Source organism: Centropristis striata, chromosome 17 (assembly GCF_030273125.1).
Source record: "Centropristis striata isolate RG_2023a ecotype Rhode Island chromosome 17, C.striata_1.0, whole genome shotgun sequence".
Classification (NCBI taxonomy): domain Eukaryota; kingdom Metazoa; phylum Chordata; class Actinopteri; order Perciformes; family Serranidae; genus Centropristis; species Centropristis striata.
This window is the reverse complement of record NC_081533.1, coordinates 887,596-906,621: the sequence shown is the minus strand read 5'-3', so window position 1 is coordinate 906,621 and position 19,026 is coordinate 887,596. Positions and strand designations below refer to the sequence as shown.

The window sequence follows — 19,026 nt, the reverse complement described above, 5'->3', positions numbered from 1 at the left end:
AGCTGATCGTTTCCTCTCCTCATGTCAGCAGAGCTCCAACTAACCATCTTATCAATTACTGACAAACATTTGTTTTTATAATTTTTTTTCAAGCAATTAACTTCATACCAACCCTGTTTAAATATTGTCTTGCTTCATCTAAAATAATGTTTTTATATAAAACAAATGTTGTTCTGATCACTACAAAGTGTTCCTCTTCACACTTTCCCCCTCTCCGTGGCTGGAGGTGAAGTTGTTCCACTCTGGCCTCACATGGAAAACATTTTAAGACAAATAACCAAAAAACACTTTTGGTCTCAGCTTTTTCAACACATTATTAATATGGACATTGAAAGACAACTTTTCAGTTGAAACTGCACCATTACACATATAAAATATTTATTTTGCACTGTGGAATGATTACACAGCTTACTGAAGTACTGAAGCTAATAATACTGCACAGTTAATGTACATTATAGTGCAGTTATTGTCAGTTTAGCTGTGTGTGTGTGTGTGTGTGTGTGGTCTAAAATAGAAATTTAATACAGGAGAGAGACTTTACTAATCATACACTGAGCTTTCATGTTGAGACAAGTGTCAAAATACATCCAAATACTACTTCTTTTTCCACTTTGACTCATCTTTGCGCCACATTCCTCTCTGTCTTCATTCATCTCTCTCCTCTCTGTGTGTCACCTCCTGTATATATACATATATATATATATATATATATATATATATGTGTATATATATATATGTATATATATATGTGTATATATATGTGTATATATATATATATATATATGTGTATATATATATATATATATATATATATATATATATATAGAGAGAGAGAGAGAGAGAGAGAGAGAGAGAGAGAGAGACATATATAGACATATATCTAATAACATAAGACTTGTTCTGGATCTCATTGATTATGCTGAATTCTGCCCTGATGACAGCTTTATTTTATTTTTGGTCTTTCGCAAAGCGTTCGACACCATTGAACACAAATGTATGTTCCAGGCACTACAGAAATTCAGTTTTGGTAAGTACTTTTGTCCTTCAATTGAAACCATTATATAAGAAAGTGAATTGCTCAATTAAATTGCATACAGGTACTTCTCCACGTTTTGATTTAAATCGTGGAATCAGACAGGGCTGGCCTGTGTCACCATATTTATTTTTGCTATGTGCCCAACTGCTCTCTGACTTTATCAAGCAGAGCCTCATCAAAGGGATATCTAGAGCAGACAGGGAAATAGTCATCAGCCAACTGGCAGATGACACCTCCTTATTCCTAAAAAATGCCTCACAAATTTCAATTGCTGTTAACCGAATTTCAGTTTTTTCCAGAGCATCCGGCCTTCACCTGAATCTTAGTAAGTGTGAACTTCTCCCACTCAAAAACTGTAATAGTACATCCACCTCCAACATACCTGTAAAGGAATCTGTCACCTATTTGGGAATCATCATCAACAAAACACAAGCAACAGGTGCTCCATGAACTTTAACCACATCATAGAAAAAACACAGAAAACATTCAACTGGTGGCTCCAGAGAGGTCTGTCCCTTCGGGGCAGAATCCTTTTATCTAAAGCAGAGGGCTTATCCCCACTCACCTATACAGCAATATCTCTGAATGTCAACAAACAAACCACTCCGCTATTGACAAAATTATATAGAACTTTGTGTGGAAAAATACAATTCATTATATCAAAAAATCAACTTTAATGAATTCCTATGAAAACAGAGGTTTTAATTTTCTTGATTTTTCCATCCTGTAAAATACATTCAGAATCAACTGGATCAGCCAATTTATTAGAAACCCCACATCAATCTGGAACTTCATTCCCAACTACATATTTTCCAAAGTCGGTGGCCTTAATTTTTTGTTGCTCTGCTCCTACAACATTGAAAAACTTCCCACAAAACTAGCCAACTTTCATAAGCAGATACTTCTTTCCTGGGGCCTCATGTATCAGCGCTGCGTACGCACAAAAACATTGCGTACGCTGTTTTTCCCGCACACGCCACATGTATGAAAAGTGAACTTGCCGTGAGAATGTGCGGTGGCACCGCAAACTTTTGTTTGGCAGAAACTACTGTCTTTTATGCTCTATTTAAAATGTGTTTCATATCTAAATTCAAACTACACACAATTGTCATTGTGTTTACAGTTTATAGCTCTTGGACAATGGAGGAAAATTACTCAATAACCCATTCTAAATATGAGGGGATAGATGATTTTTTTCATCTATTATCATATTTTAGATTTCTCCTGCGTACTGCTGCTTACTTGTGCAATGATAGTATGTTGAAGTCTGGATGTTTTTTAAGATTGTATATTTTTGTATATTAAGTCTATATATTCTGTTATTTACACTATTTTTTATATATACCGAATTTCCCTCCGGGGATCAATAAAGTACTTCTGATTCTGATTATGGAGCGCATATATTTTTCACAGATAACCTGCTTTAATTACTGTGTCAAAGTCCCGAAATAATAAGTATGAAATATGTGATCTCTTGTAACAACATTTGTTTTTTATCATCGTAATATATAATTATGTTCCGATTAAAAAACCTATTCTGTGTTTTGTCAGACCACAGGACATGTCTCCAAAAATTAAGGTCTTTGTCCCTGTGTGCATTTGTAGAGTAATGTCTTCTTCCTGGCAGAGTGGCCTTTCAGCCCATGTCTCAGTACTCGTTTCACTCTGGATAATGACACACTCTTACCAGCTTCAGCCAGCATCTTCACAAGGTCTTTTGCTTTTGGTCTTGGGTTGATATGCACATTTTGGACCAAAGCACGTTCATCTCTGGGACACAGAGCCCGTCTCCTTCCTGATATCTTGGTTGATTTCTTTTGACTTTCCCATGATGTTACACAAAGAAGCAGTGTGTTTCAGGTGTGCCTTAAAATACATCCACAGGTGTGTCTCCAATTAACTCTAATGTTGTCAGAAGCTTCCAAAGACATGACATCATCATCTGGGCTTTCCCAAATTGTTTCAAGGCATAATAATGTTAGTGTATGTAAACTTCTGACTTTGAAGAAAGTCATAGAAAATTGTCTAAAAAAATCCTAATAATCCTAACGGACCTAAAACAGTTAAAGTGATTCTCTGATTTCATGTCAGACAGTGTGTCTTTTTATATAAACTTCTGGTTTCAACTGTACATGCTGTCAAAGTGCAGAGTCAGCACTATTTTATCATGAAGAACTTGTTTTAAACATGGACTGGATTAATGTAAATACATATAGATATAGAGAGATTTTTAATGTTTATTTCTAAAATGAATATATAATCACTCTGTTGTTTGAATGGCATTACTTTGGCTGAAGAGCAGATTTTTTATTTTCCAAATCAGATCAACAGTTTCACAAACAGTTTACAGGGACACAGAGATGAACCCTTTGGAGTTTGGGGCTATTCTGACTCCTTTTCATTCTGCCTGTATAAACCACTCGTTGTTTTGTGTTCAGGACAACCTCATCTATATGACCTGATCATTTTTTCATTTTGACTTACTGGATCAACATTTTGAACACAAAAAAACACCAAAAACACACAAAAAAATGACAAAAAACACACATAAAAACACCAAAAATGACAAAAAACACATTAAAAAAGATAAAAAAAAACACACAAAAACACACTCAAAACACACATAAAAACATTAAACATAAAAGATTACATTAAAAATGCTGAATGCACACTGAAGAATTTGAAAAGATCTGCAAAAAACCCTTGATACTTGTTACATTTTTATTTTCCAAACCAGATCAACAGTTGCAGACATGAAAGGGTTACTGTCCTAAAGGCTGTTATCCAATCAGATGTTTTTGCTGTTGTCTCTAGGCAGAAAAACAACGTTCCTCCCTTTCTGTCGGGGCACGAGTTAATACACAGCTACATGCTGTCAAAGTGCAGAGATCGCTAAGCAGCAGCAGCACATACACACTGTACTGCTACAGAGCTAACTGTTAGCCTGTTAGCACATTCACACTGTACTGCTACAGAGCTAACTGTTAGCCTATTAGCACATACACACTATAATGCAGTTAGCTCTGTAGCAGTACAGTGTGTATGTGTTTATAGGCTAACAGTTAGCTCTGTATGAGTATAGTGTGTATGTGCTAACAGGCTAACAGTTAGCTCCGTATCAGTATCGTGTGTATGTGCTAATATGCTAACAGTTAGCTCTGTAGCAGTATAGTGTGTATGTGCTAATAGGCTAACAGTTAGCTCCATATCAGTATAGTGTGTATGTGCTAACAGGCTAACAGTTAACTCTGTATCAGTATAGTGTGTATGTGCTAATATGCTAACAGTTAGCTCTGTATCAGTATAGTGTGTATGTGCTAACATGCTAACAGTTAGCTCTGTAGCAGTACAGTGTGTATGTGTTTATAGGCTAACAGTTAGCTCTGTAGCAGTATAGTGTGTATGTGCTAATAGGCTAACAGTTAGCTCCGTATCAGTATAGTGTGTATGTGCTAATATGCTAACAGTTAGCTCTGTAGCAGTATAGTGTGTATGTGCTAACAGTTAGCTCTGTAGCAGTACAGTGTGTATGTGCTAACAGGCTAACAGTTAGCTCTGTAGCAGTACAGTGTGTTTGTGTTTATGGGGCTAACAGTTAGCTATCTATCAGTATAGTGCGTATGTGCTAACAGGCTAACAGTTAGCTATCTATCAGTATAGTGTGTATTTGCTAACAGGCTAACAGTTAGCTCTGTATCAGTATAGTGTGTATGTGCTAATATGCTAACACATACACACTATACTGCTACAGAGCTAACTGTTAGCCTATAAACACATACACACTGTACTGCTAAAGAGCGAACTGTTAGCCTATTAGCACATACACACTGTACTGCTACAAAGCTAACTGTTAGCCTATAAACACAAACACACTGTACTGCTACAGAGCTAACTTTTAGCCTGTTAGCACATACACACTGTACTGCTACAGAGCAAACTGTTAGCACATACACACTATACTGATACGGAGCTAACTGTTAGCCTATTAGCACATACACACTATACTGCTACAGAGCTAGCTGTTTGCATATTAGCACATACACACTGTACTGCTACAGAGCTAACTGTTGTGCTAACAGGCTAACAGTTAGCTCTGTAGCAGTACAGTGTGTATGTGTTTATAGGCTAACAGTTAGCTCTGTAGCAGTATAGTGTGTATGTGCTAATAGGCTAACAGTTAGCTCCATATCAGTATAGTGTGTATGTGCTAATAGGCTAACAGCTAGCTCCGTATCAGTATAGTGTGTATGTGCTAACAGTTAGCTCTGTAGCAGTACAGTGTGTATGTGCTAACAGGCTAACAGTTAGCTCTGTAGCAGTACAGTGTGTATGTGTTTATAGGCTAACAGTTAGCTCTGGATCAGTATAGTGTGTATGTGCTAATATGCTAACAGTTAGCTCTGTAGCAGTACAGTGTGTATGTGTTTATAGGCTAACAGTTAGCTCTGTAGCAGTACAGTGTGTATGTGCTAACAGGCTAACAGTTAGCTCTGTAGCAGTACAGTATGTTTGTGTTTATAGGCTAACAGTTAGCTCTGTAGCAGTACAGTGTGTATGTGTTTATAGGCTAACAGTTAGCTCTGGATCAGTATAGTGTGTATGTGCTAATATGCTAACAGTTAGCTCTGTAGCAGTACAGTGTGTATGTGTTTATAGGCTAACAGTTAGCTCTGTAGCAGTATAGTGTGTATGTGCTAATAGGCTAACAGTTAGCTCCGTATCAGTGTAGTGTGTATGTGCTAACAGTTAGCTCTGTAGCAGTACAGTGTGTATGTGCTAACAGGCTAACAGTTAGCTCTGTAGCAGTACAGTATGTTTGTGTTTATAGGCTAACAGTTAGCTCTGTAGCAGTACAGTGTGTATGTGTTTATAGGCTAACAGTTGGCTCTGTATCAGCATAGTGTGTATGTGCTAACAGGCTAACAGTTAACTCTGTAGCAGTACAGTGTGTATGTGTTTATAGGCTAACAGTTAGCTCTGTAGCAGTATAGTGTGTATGTGCTAATAGGCTAACAGTTAGCTCCATATCAGTATAGTGTGTATGTGCTAATAGGCTAACAGCTAGCTCCGTATCAGTATAGTGTGTATGTGCTAACAGTTAGCTCTGTAGCAGTACAGTGTGTATGTGCTAACAGGCTAACAGTTAGCTCTGTAGCAGTACAGTGTGTATGTGTTTGTAGGCTAACAGTTAGCTCTGTAGCAGTATAGTGTGTATGTGCTAATAGGCTAACAGTTAGCTCCGTATCAGTGTAGTGTGTATGTGCTAACAGTTAGCTCTGTAGCAGTACAGTGTGTATGTGCTAACAGGCTAACAGTTAGCTCTGTAGCAGTACAGTATGTTTGTGTTTATAGGCTAACAGTTAGCTCTGTAGCAGTACAGTGTGTATGTGTTTATAGGCTAACAGTTGGCTCTGTATCAGCATAGTGTGTATGTGCTAACAGGCTAACAGTTAGCTCTGTAGCAGTACAGTGTGTATGTGTTTATAGGCTAACAGTTAGCTCTGTAGCAGTATAGTGTGTATGTGCTAATAGGCTAACAGTTAGCTCCATATCAGTATAGTGTGTATGTGCTAATATGCTAACAGTTAGCTCTGTAGCAGTATAGTGTGTATGTGCTAATAGGCTAACAGTTAGCTCCGTATCAGTGTAGTGTGTATGTGCTAACAGTTAGCTCTGTAGCAGTACAGTGTGTATGTGCTAACAGGCTAACAGTTAGCTCTGTAGCAGTACAGTATGTTTGTGTTTATAGGCTAACAGTTAGCTCTGTAGCAGTAAAGTGTGTATGTGTTTATAGGCTAACAGTTGGCTCTGTATCAGTATAGTGGGTATGTGCTAACAGGCTAACAGTTAGCTCTGTAGCAGTATAGTGTGTATGTGCTAATAGGCTAACAGTTAGCTCCGTATCAGTGTAGTGTGTATGTGCTAACAGTTAGGTCTGTAGCAGTACAGTGTGTATGTGCTAACAGGCTAACAGCTAGCTCCGTATCAGTATAGTGTGTATGTGCTAACAGTTAGCTCTGTAGCAGTACAGTGTGTATGTACTAACAGGCTAACAGTTAGCTCTGTAGCAGTACAGTATGTTTGTGTTTATAGGCTAACAGTTAGCTCTGTAGCAGTACAGTGTGTATGTGCTAACAGGCTAACAGTTAGCTCTGTAGCAGTAAAGTGTGTATGTGTTTATAGGCTAACAGTTGGCTCTGTATCAGTATAGTGGGTATGTGCTAACAGGCTAACAGTTAGCTCTGTAGCAGTATAGTGTGTATGTGCTAATAGGCTAACAGTTAGCTCCGTATCAGTGTAGTGTGTATGTGCTAACAGTTAGCTCTGTAGCAGTACAGTGTGTATGTGCTAACAGGCTAACAGTTAGCTCTGTAGCAGTACAGTATGTTTGTGTTTATAGGCTAACAGTTAGCTCTGTAGCAGTACAGTGTGTATGTGTTTATAGGCTAACAGTTGGCTCTGTATCAGTATAGTGGGTATGTGCTAACAGGCTAACAGTTAGCTCTGTATCAGTATAGTGTGTATGTGCTAAAATGCTAACACATACACACTATACTGTTACAGAGCTAACTGTTAGCCTATTAGCACTGTGCTACTGTGCACCTTGTTCCGCGACACCGGACTGCACTATGAAAGGGCAGAATATCACTTTGCCTTCTGGGGACCACTATGAACGCTCTGAGGTGAAGAGCTGCTCAGATCTTTCCAGCAGTATAGCAGATTTTTGGGACCACATTATGAAAGGGTTTTATGATTATTGTCTTGTTATTGCTTGTGACTACTTGCTACTTCACCGGCTTTTAGAAATGTCGCGTTTTGTTGTGGCGTGGAGTACTACGTCACATCCTGCTTAGCGTTCTATCCAATCAGTAACCAGGCTTTTTACAGGGGAGATAAACGGCCCCGCTCTTCTACAAAGACTAAAAAAGTCCGGTCAAAAGAGCGCTAGGACGGCTCGTATTCAGCAGCAACACCTCCAAGCTTCCTCAGGACGTTTGTCCCAGAGTTCTGGATTCACCAGCCCCCTCAACCCCTGCAGAGCCCTGCTGAGACCAGGCCTTCTCCTCAGAAATCTCTTTTCCATACGGAATTCTGAACAACTCGATTCTGATCTTCTCTGCACACCAATGTTACATCAATGAATGCAAAGTTCAACGCTATTCAATTAAATTCAATTAAAGTTTTTTCCTCCGGCAAGTGCTCGGGAATAGTGTCCCCTAGTATCCCACAGTGCTTTTAAATTATCCCCTCTTCTTTTAATTTATTTTAAATTTAATTTTGTTTTTTGTTTGTTTCTTTTACCTTTGTCACTTCTGTATTTTATTGCACACGAACCAGCAGTTTAATTTGCAAGACAGCAAATTATTGAAACTCAACCTGAAATCAAGGACCCCCCCCCCCAAAGGATTGGACCTGTAATTAATGACTTGGTTTATATCTGTGTTTTTAAGTATATTTGTTGTGATATTCGTGTAGCTGTAGATGTTAATCTTGCTTTATACTTATATCTTATATGTAACTAACTTTACTGACTTTTGATTTGCTCACACACTGATTTACACATCATATTCTTTAAATTGGCTGTAACAAGGACAGTAGCAGCTCACAGCCACCAGGCCTAGTTTTCCCTTCGAAGCTTAAGTTTTATGACCCTTTGTGTGACGAGCTGTGTGTGTGTGTGTGTGTGTGTTTAGTAGTAATTGTAATTGTAAATCTGTAAGTGTAACACAGTTTAGTAAGTTAACAGGTCAAACTTCTTTCAAAATAAACACAGGAATTAGAAAAAAACAGACAAAAACACAATAAAAGGAATCTCTTTGTGGACATTCTCCATTTCCTGTTTGCTTTCGAGCCCCGAGACGTCACATAAACACATCTTATGTTTCTATCATTAGACCAGTTTGGTGGTTTTACTTCACAGGAAGTAATGGAGGAAAGGTAGATAGTGTTTTTTTCCCAAGCTCATTGAATAATCGAGTGGTTGATTTGAGAGTAAAAGTAAATAAATAATAGAAAACACAGTGACCTACTGCGTGTTTTTGGTGTTTGTATTGAGAATTATGAATTATGGAGAAATTTACAAACACAAATAGACAAAAATGAGTCAAACAAACAACTAAATGTGTATTTTAGATGATTTCTCTCCACTCGTCTGGAAGAAAACACGTTCTAGGAGAAAAACAGCACAAAACTCTAAACTGACCCATGCATGAAACAAAACAAAACTAAAGTGTTCACTGATCACTCAGTAACTAAATTAATTAATCAATTCAGTGTTCAAATGTGTTTATTAACCCTTTGATGTGGTTTCAAAAGCAACACAGCCAGCATTTGACGTAATAAAAACCTGTAAAAACACAGACACAGACACACACACACACACACACACACACACAGACACACACACACACACACACACACACACACACGGTTTGTTTTCATAACCAGAGATAACTTTATATGTTTTAGTTTGAGCTTGGCTCCTCCTGCTGGATCCACCTGAGAACTACAACACAAAGATGGTTTATGAACAGGAGGAGTCACCAGGTACATATCAGGTAAATGGTTCTAGATCAAAATGGCAAACACTGTATACATTTATTAATTTGTCATTTATATTAAAGAGTAGCAGAATGAAATGTTGCAGCCTCTTTATGCTACACACACAAAAGATCAACCATCTTTTATGGTGTATCGCAAAATAAAATGTTTTTCTGTTCCTTTTTTATTAATTTCCCTATTTTAATACTTTGCTATTTGAATTCCCTTTTTTTTTTGGTATTTATTTTGTACTTATTTTACATGTTTTTTTTATGTATATAATATCCCCCCAATCCATTTCCCCAAAGTAGTTATTTCTGTATTATTTTTCTTAAATTATTTATTTATTTACGTCACACTTAATAAATTTACTCACTCATGTCAACAACTTTTTTTAATGAGGACATTTATTTATAGTTTAATTTCCTGTTTGCCTGTGTCCCCAAATGGTTTGAAGGACTGAAGCTGCAAAAAATAATAATAATAATAATTTAATGATTAAAAGTAATTCTACCACAAAAAGTACCCTTTAATTAATTGATAGCATAACACAAATTTATATTTCTGTTAGACTACTTAATGTACTGTAATTTATTTAGTTTTGTATTATTAAAATGAAATTGTACTTCTAAATAAATTGTATACATTTTTTCCATTATATTTTCCATTCATTTATTAATTTTATTGTATTTTATTTCCCTATAATTAGTTTATTTTGGTATATTTTCCATTGTTTATCTATGTCACAACGAGACCTAATATTTCATATATATTATTTTAAAATATTTAAGTTAATTTAATTCCATATTTATTGATTAATTTATTATCTATTCATTATTTTTAATGATTATTTTTCTAAAAAAATCAGAGTGAGACGTCCTGTTTTGTTCCTGCTCTTTGGCCTTCCTCCGCCTCTCATTGGTCGAGCCGCTGCCACTTCCCGCTCTCTGATTGGTCTAGAGCTCAACTTCCGGTTGAGCCCCAAAGCGGAAGTCTTTGTTTCAGCCTCAGTGAGGAGCAGAAACGGTCCAGAAACCGACAGAAACCGACAGAAAACGGTGTTTTTAACGCGTTTTAACCCGACAGAGCGACTCTAATGAGCAGATAAAGATCCGCACTGAGCAGCAGACATGATTCTAGCTTCATGTTTGTGTTTTTTGTCGGTATTTTTGTGTGTCGGAGCCGTTAAAAGCGGAGCTGCAGATGATGACTGGGTTCACCTGCCCAACAGGTGTGAAGGTAAATGTTCCTGTTGGCTTCATGTAGTTCACTTCTATCAGCCTCAGAGGAGATTTATTAATGAGGAATATGTTAATGTTCCTTTATCTTCTCTGTCTGGTCGTTAACAGTCAGAATAAACTGTTTATTTACCTCTAAAACCATTGTTTACATGTAAACAGCTTCTTCTAGGGCTGGGTGAATGGACCAAAAGTCATATCTGATACATTCAGGCTGAATATCGATAAACAACATATATCCTGATGTTTTTGAGAGCAAATGTTCAGTCACAAGTAGTTTTATTGTTTATTTAAGTGAACATAAATACTGTATAACTTATTTTTAATTAAAGCTCCATAAAGTGCACAAAAAAACATATTTAGAAAATACAGACAATAAATACATGTCACACATGAATTAATTAATTAATTAATTAATTAATTAAAGGGTGCATTTATTTTTTCAGATTTTTTTTTGTACATTTAATGGTATATTAGTTAATTTTCGAGTCATTTAAATACGTATTTGTTTTTTTGTTTGTTAATATGAAAACTTAAAACAATCAACATTTTTATTTTATTTTTTAATTAAAATCCTGAACAAGATATGTACTCTGAAGGATATTTAATAATTTACACATCTGGTACCCTAAAGGAGCATCTCAATGAATTAGAATATGATGGAAAAGTTTATTTATGTCAGTAATTCAATAATGAAACAATACATTATATAGATCCATTACACACAGAATGAAACATTTAATTTATTCTAATTATAATGATTATGGCTTACATTTAATGAAGACATACAATTAAGTCACTCAAAGAATGTGAATATTCTCATATTCTAATGTATGAGATGATATTTATTATCTGTAGAAGCTTAAATCAGCTTTAAATGTCCCAGAATCACTGAATGTTCATTGTTTGACAGTTTTAATAATAATAATAATGATAATAATAATAATAATAATAATAATAATGATAATAATAATAATAATAATAATAATAATCCTCTGTGATGTAATTAAAGAAGATATGTGTAACTCTCTCCAGTGTGTAAGTTCGTCAGCATCGAGATGAAGTCGGCGTTCGACGAGACGGGAAAGACCAAAGAGGTGATTGACAGGAACTACCGCTTCATCGACGGGAAGGGAGCCCCGCCCATCAAATACGTCAAGTCGTAAGTCAAGTGAAACCCCAGATATGAGACCTGCTGGAGCTCCGTCTCTCTGATGGAGGCAGCAAAGACAGGAAGTGGTCAGCTTCAGTTCCTCTGGTGGATTATTATTATTAATATCTTGTTATAGAAGCAGGAAGCTGCTGCAGCTGATAACAGTCTCACTAACACACTGAGACACTTTTAGATCAGGAAACTGAGTGAAACTCAGAGGAAGGCAGCTGCATGTATGAAGAAAAAACACCGAACCCTAAAAACATTCTCCCAAAAGGTTTCTCAGCTGTTTCTTGTGGTATGAGATCCTTAATAACAGACTAAACGTTGACCAGCCTGTCCTGTCCTGTCCTCTCTTCTCTGCTCTGTGTAAACAGTCCAAATTTCACTGATTTTTTGTCCCATGACTGTTGGTCTTTGATGGTCATTGCAACTGATAAAAACATAATAATAACTGTGTAACACCGAATATTAATGCTGTGATTCTGAGATGGTTTCGTCTTTGTTCTATATCTTTGTGTTGAACCTGTGAGAACAGAAACCAGATCAGTCTGGATCCTTCAACCAAAACAAGAACTCTAGAAGAACATTATGTTCTTATATAATATTATTTGTGGCGTTTAGAGAGTCAAAGAGCTGAATCAGTGAGGAGCAGAAATAAATAAAAACCATGCTGCTCCTCTCAGAATCCATGTGAAGCAGCTCTGAAATAATCTAAACACAACTCAGATCTGACTGAGTCCCAGAGAATAAAAATAGGTTGATTCATTAAAGGTCTGACTAGTTATTTTAGCTCTGACTGTGAAACATTAACCCTGAACTCTCTGTTCCTGTTCCTGTGTTTCTCCTCAGAGACCTGAGGTTCATCGAGGTGGTAGAGAATGTGTGTCAGAGGCTTCTGGAGTACAACCTGCACAAGGAGAGGACAGGAAGTAACCGCTTCGCTAAGGTGTGTGGGTGTGTGTGTGTGTGTGTGTGTGGCTTTGTTATTTTGAGTGTCTTTTTTTTCATCAATTATATTTTTATATTTTGTATTTTTTTTCTACCTAGTTTTTAGTCTACTGTTTAATTTAACTATTTAAGGTATTTAAAGTGAATCGCATTGAAGTGAATGGGACGGCCGAAAAAAATGAGCGAAAAAGAACCATAATTGGAGATTTTTAAACGTCTACTTCTCCGGCATAATTTCACCTAGAGACTCCATTTAAACTTTAAACAGTAGACACAAGTCTTGTGTATCGGTGTATTAATCCACGTTTCAATAGGTCATATAGTTTTTTATCAATCCCTGTTCAATGACCATGATCATTTCTGGAGAAATTCTGAGATTATAATGGGTGTGTATTGCACGGAATGTTCGTGTCACAGTGTGTGACATCATCGCCAGAGTGTAGAGGGAGAGGTAAAACTGTCACAAAATAAATTTGAAAACTGCGCTCCAGGCCGCAAATTCCACTCTACAGAAATAATTTATACAAAGAAACGTAGGAAAATGAGTCTTCTCCCTCACAATCCTCTGGTAAAGCTGTCAGAGTTATAGTTTGGGCGTAGGACGCACAGATGATCCACCAACACCACCAACAGCCTCATTGGGTCCCATATTAAAAACGCAGGAAGATTTCTGAAAAAGGGAGATATAACAGTTTTTTTAGATCGCTCTAACAAAGCTATTTTTCATTTTTCTTAAAAAAAAAAACACATGTAAACGTTCAGGAAGAACTCAGGACGCTCAAAGTGAAGTCGGATCAATGATAGGTATTATGGTTTTACCAAAAATGTTTTCTGTTCGAGGCCAGAAATTCCAGTCTGTTCACCTCTGGCTGCTGTCACTGTTCAGGAACATTCTACAGCTGCAGTCAATTCTGTTGATTGCTCTGCTCTGATTGGTCGACCCCAAAGCCTTTGATCCTTTGATGTGATTACAGTTACAGATACACACACACGTGTGTGTAAGCGCGCACACTCCTCCAGATACACATGCTTCACACACATTTTGAGCTTAAAGGTCATAGGTTGCTGTATAAATAAATACTTGTAAAGGAATGCTTGTTGTAGGTGTGCTCCTTGTATATTATATAGTATCATAACATTACTAGTATTAATTGTTATAAATCTCTGAAGAATCTCATCATAGTGTACACACACCGGCAGTAGTGGCCCTTTCACTATTTACCCAGAGGAAATGTTCTAGTTTTTATTATTATATCTTTTAAACCTATTTTGTTTTTTATTTAATTATTTTTATTGTAGTTTCGTCTTTTTCATCTGTATTTTGTTCTTGAATACAATTTTTATTTCTGTCTTTTTTTTTCTCCAAATATTGTTATTATAGCATTTCAAAGTGTTTTATTCCATTTTAATAATAGTTGTTGTCTTGTGTGTGTGTGTGTGTGTGTGTGTGTGTGTGTGTGTCTGTCCAGGGCATGTCTGAGACCTTCTCCACCCTCCACGGTCTGGTGAATAAAGGCGTGAACGTTGTCATGGATATTCCCTTCGAGCTCTGGAACGAAACTTCAGCTGAAGTGGCCGATCTTAAAAAACAGGTGATTAACTTCACTGTTACAGAAAAAAATGATTTTTGTGTCAAGAGTTTTGCACCTTTTTATTGTTTTCATGTTCTTCAGAAAACGATTACAAAGAAAAACTGACAAAACAGATTTAACCAACAGAATTTTAACAATAGAACCTAACATCTATATTTTTATTGTGTTTTTATTGAATATCTGTTAAAAGATTCTTTCAATTTTTTGTTGACTCTATTGACTCTTTGTTGACTCTATTGACTCTTTGTTGACTCTTTGTTGACTCTCTGTTGACTCTTTGTTGACTCTCTGTTGACTCTTTGTTGACTCTATTGACTCTTTGTTGACTCTTTGTTGACTCTTTGTTGACTCTAATGACTCTTTGTTGACTCTTTTAACTCTTTGTTGACTCTTTGTTGACTCTATTGACTCTTTGTTGGCTCTATTAACTGTTTGTTGACTGTTTGTTGACGCTGTGAAGTCTTTGTTGACTCTTTTAACTCTTTGTTGACTCTTTGTTGACTGTTGACTGTTTGTTGACTCTATTGACTGTTTGACTCTATTGACTGTTTGTTGACTCTATTGACTCTTTGTTGACTGTTGACTGTTTGTTGGCTCTATTAACTCTTTGTTCACTGTTTGTTGACTGTTTGTTGACTCTATTGACTCTTTGTTGACTCTATTTACTCTTTGTTGGCTCTATTTACTCTTTGTTGACTCTATTGACTCTTTGTTGACTGTTTGTTGACTGTTTGTTGACGCAGTTAACTCTTTGTTGTCTCTTTGTTGACTGTTTGTTGCCAGTGTGACGTCCTGATTGAGACGTATGAGGACGTGATTGAGGACTGGTATAAAGGAGACCAGGAGGAAGACCTGACCACCTTCCTCTGTGAGAAACATGTTCTCAAGGGACAGGACAGAGGTAACACACACACACACACACACACGTATATATATATATATATATATATATCCATACATACACACATGCATTTTCTCTGGCTCTGTAGGAGGCGGTTGCTCTTTTCTTTCCTCTCTCCTGTGTGTTTTCCTGCTTCCTCTCCTCTCGTCTCTCTAGTCTACTCTCTGATACTTTGAGAGACTCTCTCTGCACTGCTCTCCAAAACAAGTCATGGATTTGATCAACTGGTCTCTCATTGACTCCATCTCCTGGAGGAGAATCCTGGTTCAGGGAGTCCTCCTGTCCTGCTGGGACGTTAGCAGCTGCTACATGATGGACGGTGGGAGAGGTGGAGAGTCGTGTACCTGGTGGCTCTCCGTGGAGGACGTAGAAGATCTCTATCTATTCAGAACCTTGATTACAGGTCTACTGCTGACTGGATCAGGCTTTGCCTTGGCTTATTGAGATATACAGTAAACAGTGACAGCTGTCCAAAGCCCCATCAGGCTGCTGAGATGATCGATACGATGGGCGGAGCTGTCAGAACTCAGACTGCGGTCACAAACCAAACTTTGGATGAAATCATGGAGCGACTGACGGCCCTGGAGAAGAGACTGGATCGATCCGGAGACCAGTATGGACATTATTATCAACAAGACGAGTAGCAGAAGTCGCTGCTTCTTTCTCCTACAGCCCAAATTCTAATCTTATCTGGCCTTCACAAACAGCCCTGTCTCAAGGTCTTTTGGAAGAACTTCCCATTGAGTGCTGCAGCGAGATTGTTTTTCATACTTTTTTCCTCGTTTCCTCTCCTCATGTTGTGCTCTACTTCTTTCTCTTCATCTCTGTCTTCCTGTCCTGTCCACCTCTGTCATATTGTATCTGTGTTTTTATTGGTTTTGGACGGGTTGATGGCTAATTTCGTTGTACTAAATTATAGAGTAAAAAATCACAAATTTAAGAGAAATATATACTAATTTACGACAAAAAACCCCTCAAATTTTGGAGGAAAAAGACAAATTTGCTAGAAAAAAAAAATCAAATTTACAAGAAAAAAAAAAATCACACACACACAAACAGACTATCACACCTACACATGCACGTACATAGAAACACAATCACATTCCTCCTTTCCTTCTTGTCTTTTATTTAAACGTCTCTTTTCTTCTGTCCGTCAGCCTGTCTGGACGAGGAGTGGAGCCCCATGAAGAAGGGAGACCCGGCGGCCATCGCAGAGGACAAGAAGAAGAAAAAGAAGAAGAAGAAGGGAGGGAAGAAGACGGAGGGAGGGGACGGCAGCTCGGACGGAGAGAAGACCGCCAAGAAGAAGAAGGAGAAAAAGGTGAAGAAGAAGAAAAAGAGCAAATCTCCGGTGGAGAAGACGGACGGAGGAGCGACCTCGGAGGACGACGTCCAGCCGCAGACGCCTCTGACCGCGACCAAGACCGAGCTGTGACCCGGCTACAGGTCCGGGTCCAGGTCACATCTGACCCAGACCGGGAGCCGGGTCACATCCGACCCGGACCGGGAGCCGGGTCACACCTGACCCGGTCCAGGAGCTGGGTCACATCTGACCGTTTAGTAAAGCAGCTTGTGTAAAGTCTGGGTCCACTCTGAGGTTTCAGGTCTCTGAGCTGTTAAACACGGTTTTAAAGTCTTTATTCCAGTTTGTGCAAATTTACTAGATGAAAGTGGCAAATCTACAAGAAAAAAGTCGCAGATTTATGAGACAAAAGTGGGGAAAAAAATAACTTTTTTCTCACAGATTCACCACTTTAAATCTCATCAATCTGAACATTTTTTCTCGTAGATTTGACACCTTAATCTGGTAAACTTTTTTTTCGGAAATATTCCCCCCCTCCCCCGGGTCCGTATGTTTTTGTTACACATTCTGGCTGTATGTAATATCCTCCAATATTCTCTAGGGTTGAAATCTGAAATTTGCAAGTATTTCAATTAGTGCCCTATTAACGGTTAATGGGGTTTTTAAAATTCAGGTTGAGATAAAATCTTCCTTTTAATCGACTCAAAAATAAACGGAAGCAGTCGTGCAGAAACTTTTCATCAATCATTGGATCAACAAAATTGACATAAAAAAATTGGACAACAGATTAATTATTTCAGACATTTGTTACGTCTGTGTTTTTCTGGTTTATGTGATTATAATTAGAATATCTGACAAAAAAAAGAACTAAAGACATTATTAAATTATCAGTTTAATTTAAAAAATCTATCTTTAACTTGCATAATTAGTTTAAATCCTGCAAAACAAGAAGTGAAATGTTCTGCCAGACGTTGTTACACCACCAGAGTATTAGAGCTGCAGGTCTACGAGGGAATTATTCACTTTTCTTTCTTTCTTCTGTTGCTGAATGTAAATGTAGATTTGCAGCTCACGCTGTTTCTCCTCATAATGTGAATAATTTGTATGTTTCTGCTGTTTTTAAATCTCTTGTATTTGCTGATATTCCATCTGAAAACTGAAGCTGTTCAAGAATGAATTTTGAGTTAATTTATTTGTTTTAAACGCTCAGATTGAAGTCGACTGTCTGTAAATCACAGATCTGCTTCTCCTCGTGATGTTTTTAATATTGGAATAATAGAAATGTTTTCTATCAGGAGAGGAAGCTGGACTTGAACCATCGCACACCAAATTATTGCTTTTTATTTTATTATTCTGTGAAATTCCCCTTTAATGAGTAAAAACATGTCAGGTACTTTTTCTTTACGTCAGTGGTTCGTGTTTCTGTTATTGTTTGATTTCCATTTATTGTTTAATGTTATTGTTTTGTTTCTGCTTGTGTTTGCTGCACAACAGCTGCTACTTAAACTCTGTGTCTGTGTGTGTGTGTGTGTGTGTGTGTCTGTCTGTGTGTGTGTGTGTGTGTGTGTGTGTTTTGCATTTTTTTCAAATGTGTGTCTGTGTTTTTACAGGTTTTTATTAAGTCAAATGCTGGCTGTGTTGCTTTTGAAACCACATCAAAGGGTTAATAAACACGTTTGAACACTGCATTTATTTATTTATTTAGTTATTTATTTGTTTATTTAGTTACTGAGTGATCAATTAACACTTTAGTTGTGTTTCATGCATGGGTCAGTTTAGAGATTTTGTGCTGTTTTCCTCCTAGAACGTGTTTTCTTCCAGACGAGTGGAGAGAAAACATCTAAAATACACATTTAGTTGTTTGTTTGACTCATTTTTGTCTATTTGCGTTTGTGAATTTCTCCATAATTCACCAAAAGTTGACATTAGATAATACCTTGTTGCATATTTGAACATTTGATAAACCTTGTGAGACATCAACAGGTGGATGACGGTTCATCTCCTCCAGCTGAACGTTTCAACATTATATTATCATTATTATCATTATTATATTATCATTAACTCCCTGTCTGACCTCCACCAGGTGGAGAGGAGCTTTGATGATGATTGATGACCAGCTCACCTTCTCTAGTCATGTCTCCTCTTTTATTTAACCAGGGAGTATCCCATTGAGATGAAGAAGCTCTTTTTTAAAGGAGCTCTGGCCGAGAGGCAGCAAACACTGAATACATATTTACATCAGACACAGAGCTTAAACACGTCATGAGGAACGAGCATGTTGTGGAATCGGCCTCAATAACTCTGTTTGGAT

At 37.3% G+C, this 19,026-nt stretch overlaps 1 protein-coding gene and 1 pseudogene across 1 annotated transcript; both read left to right on the top strand.

Moving 5' to 3' along the window:
• Nucleotides 1-19,026, top strand: part of LOC131988994 (scavenger receptor cysteine-rich type 1 protein M130-like) — a 912,635-nt pseudogene that overhangs the window by 452,823 nt on the left and 440,786 nt on the right.
• Nucleotides 10,579-17,966, top strand: cnpy3 (canopy FGF signaling regulator 3). Its single transcript, XM_059354157.1, has 6 exons — nucleotides 10,579-10,816; nucleotides 11,851-11,977; nucleotides 12,821-12,917; nucleotides 14,389-14,511; nucleotides 15,295-15,412; nucleotides 16,570-17,966. Exons 1-6 carry the CDS (start codon nucleotides 10,708-10,710, stop codon nucleotides 16,845-16,847), a joined length of 852 nt encoding a protein of 283 aa, XP_059210140.1. The 5' UTR covers nucleotides 10,579-10,707; the 3' UTR covers nucleotides 16,848-17,966.

Excerpts from the sequence above, each read along its gene's own strand:
- cnpy3 (XM_059354157.1), top strand. The coding sequence starts at position 10,708 with ATGATTCTAGCTTCATGTTTGTGTTTTTTGTCGGTATTTTTGTGTGTC. Across the intron at positions 10,817-11,850 it reads CCTGCCCAACAGGTGTGAAG|TGTGTAAGTTCGTCAGCATC; the intron begins GTAAATGTTCCT and ends AACTCTCTCCAG. Across the intron at positions 15,413-16,569 it reads TCTCAAGGGACAGGACAGAG|CCTGTCTGGACGAGGAGTGG; the intron begins GTAACACACACA and ends TCTGTCCGTCAG.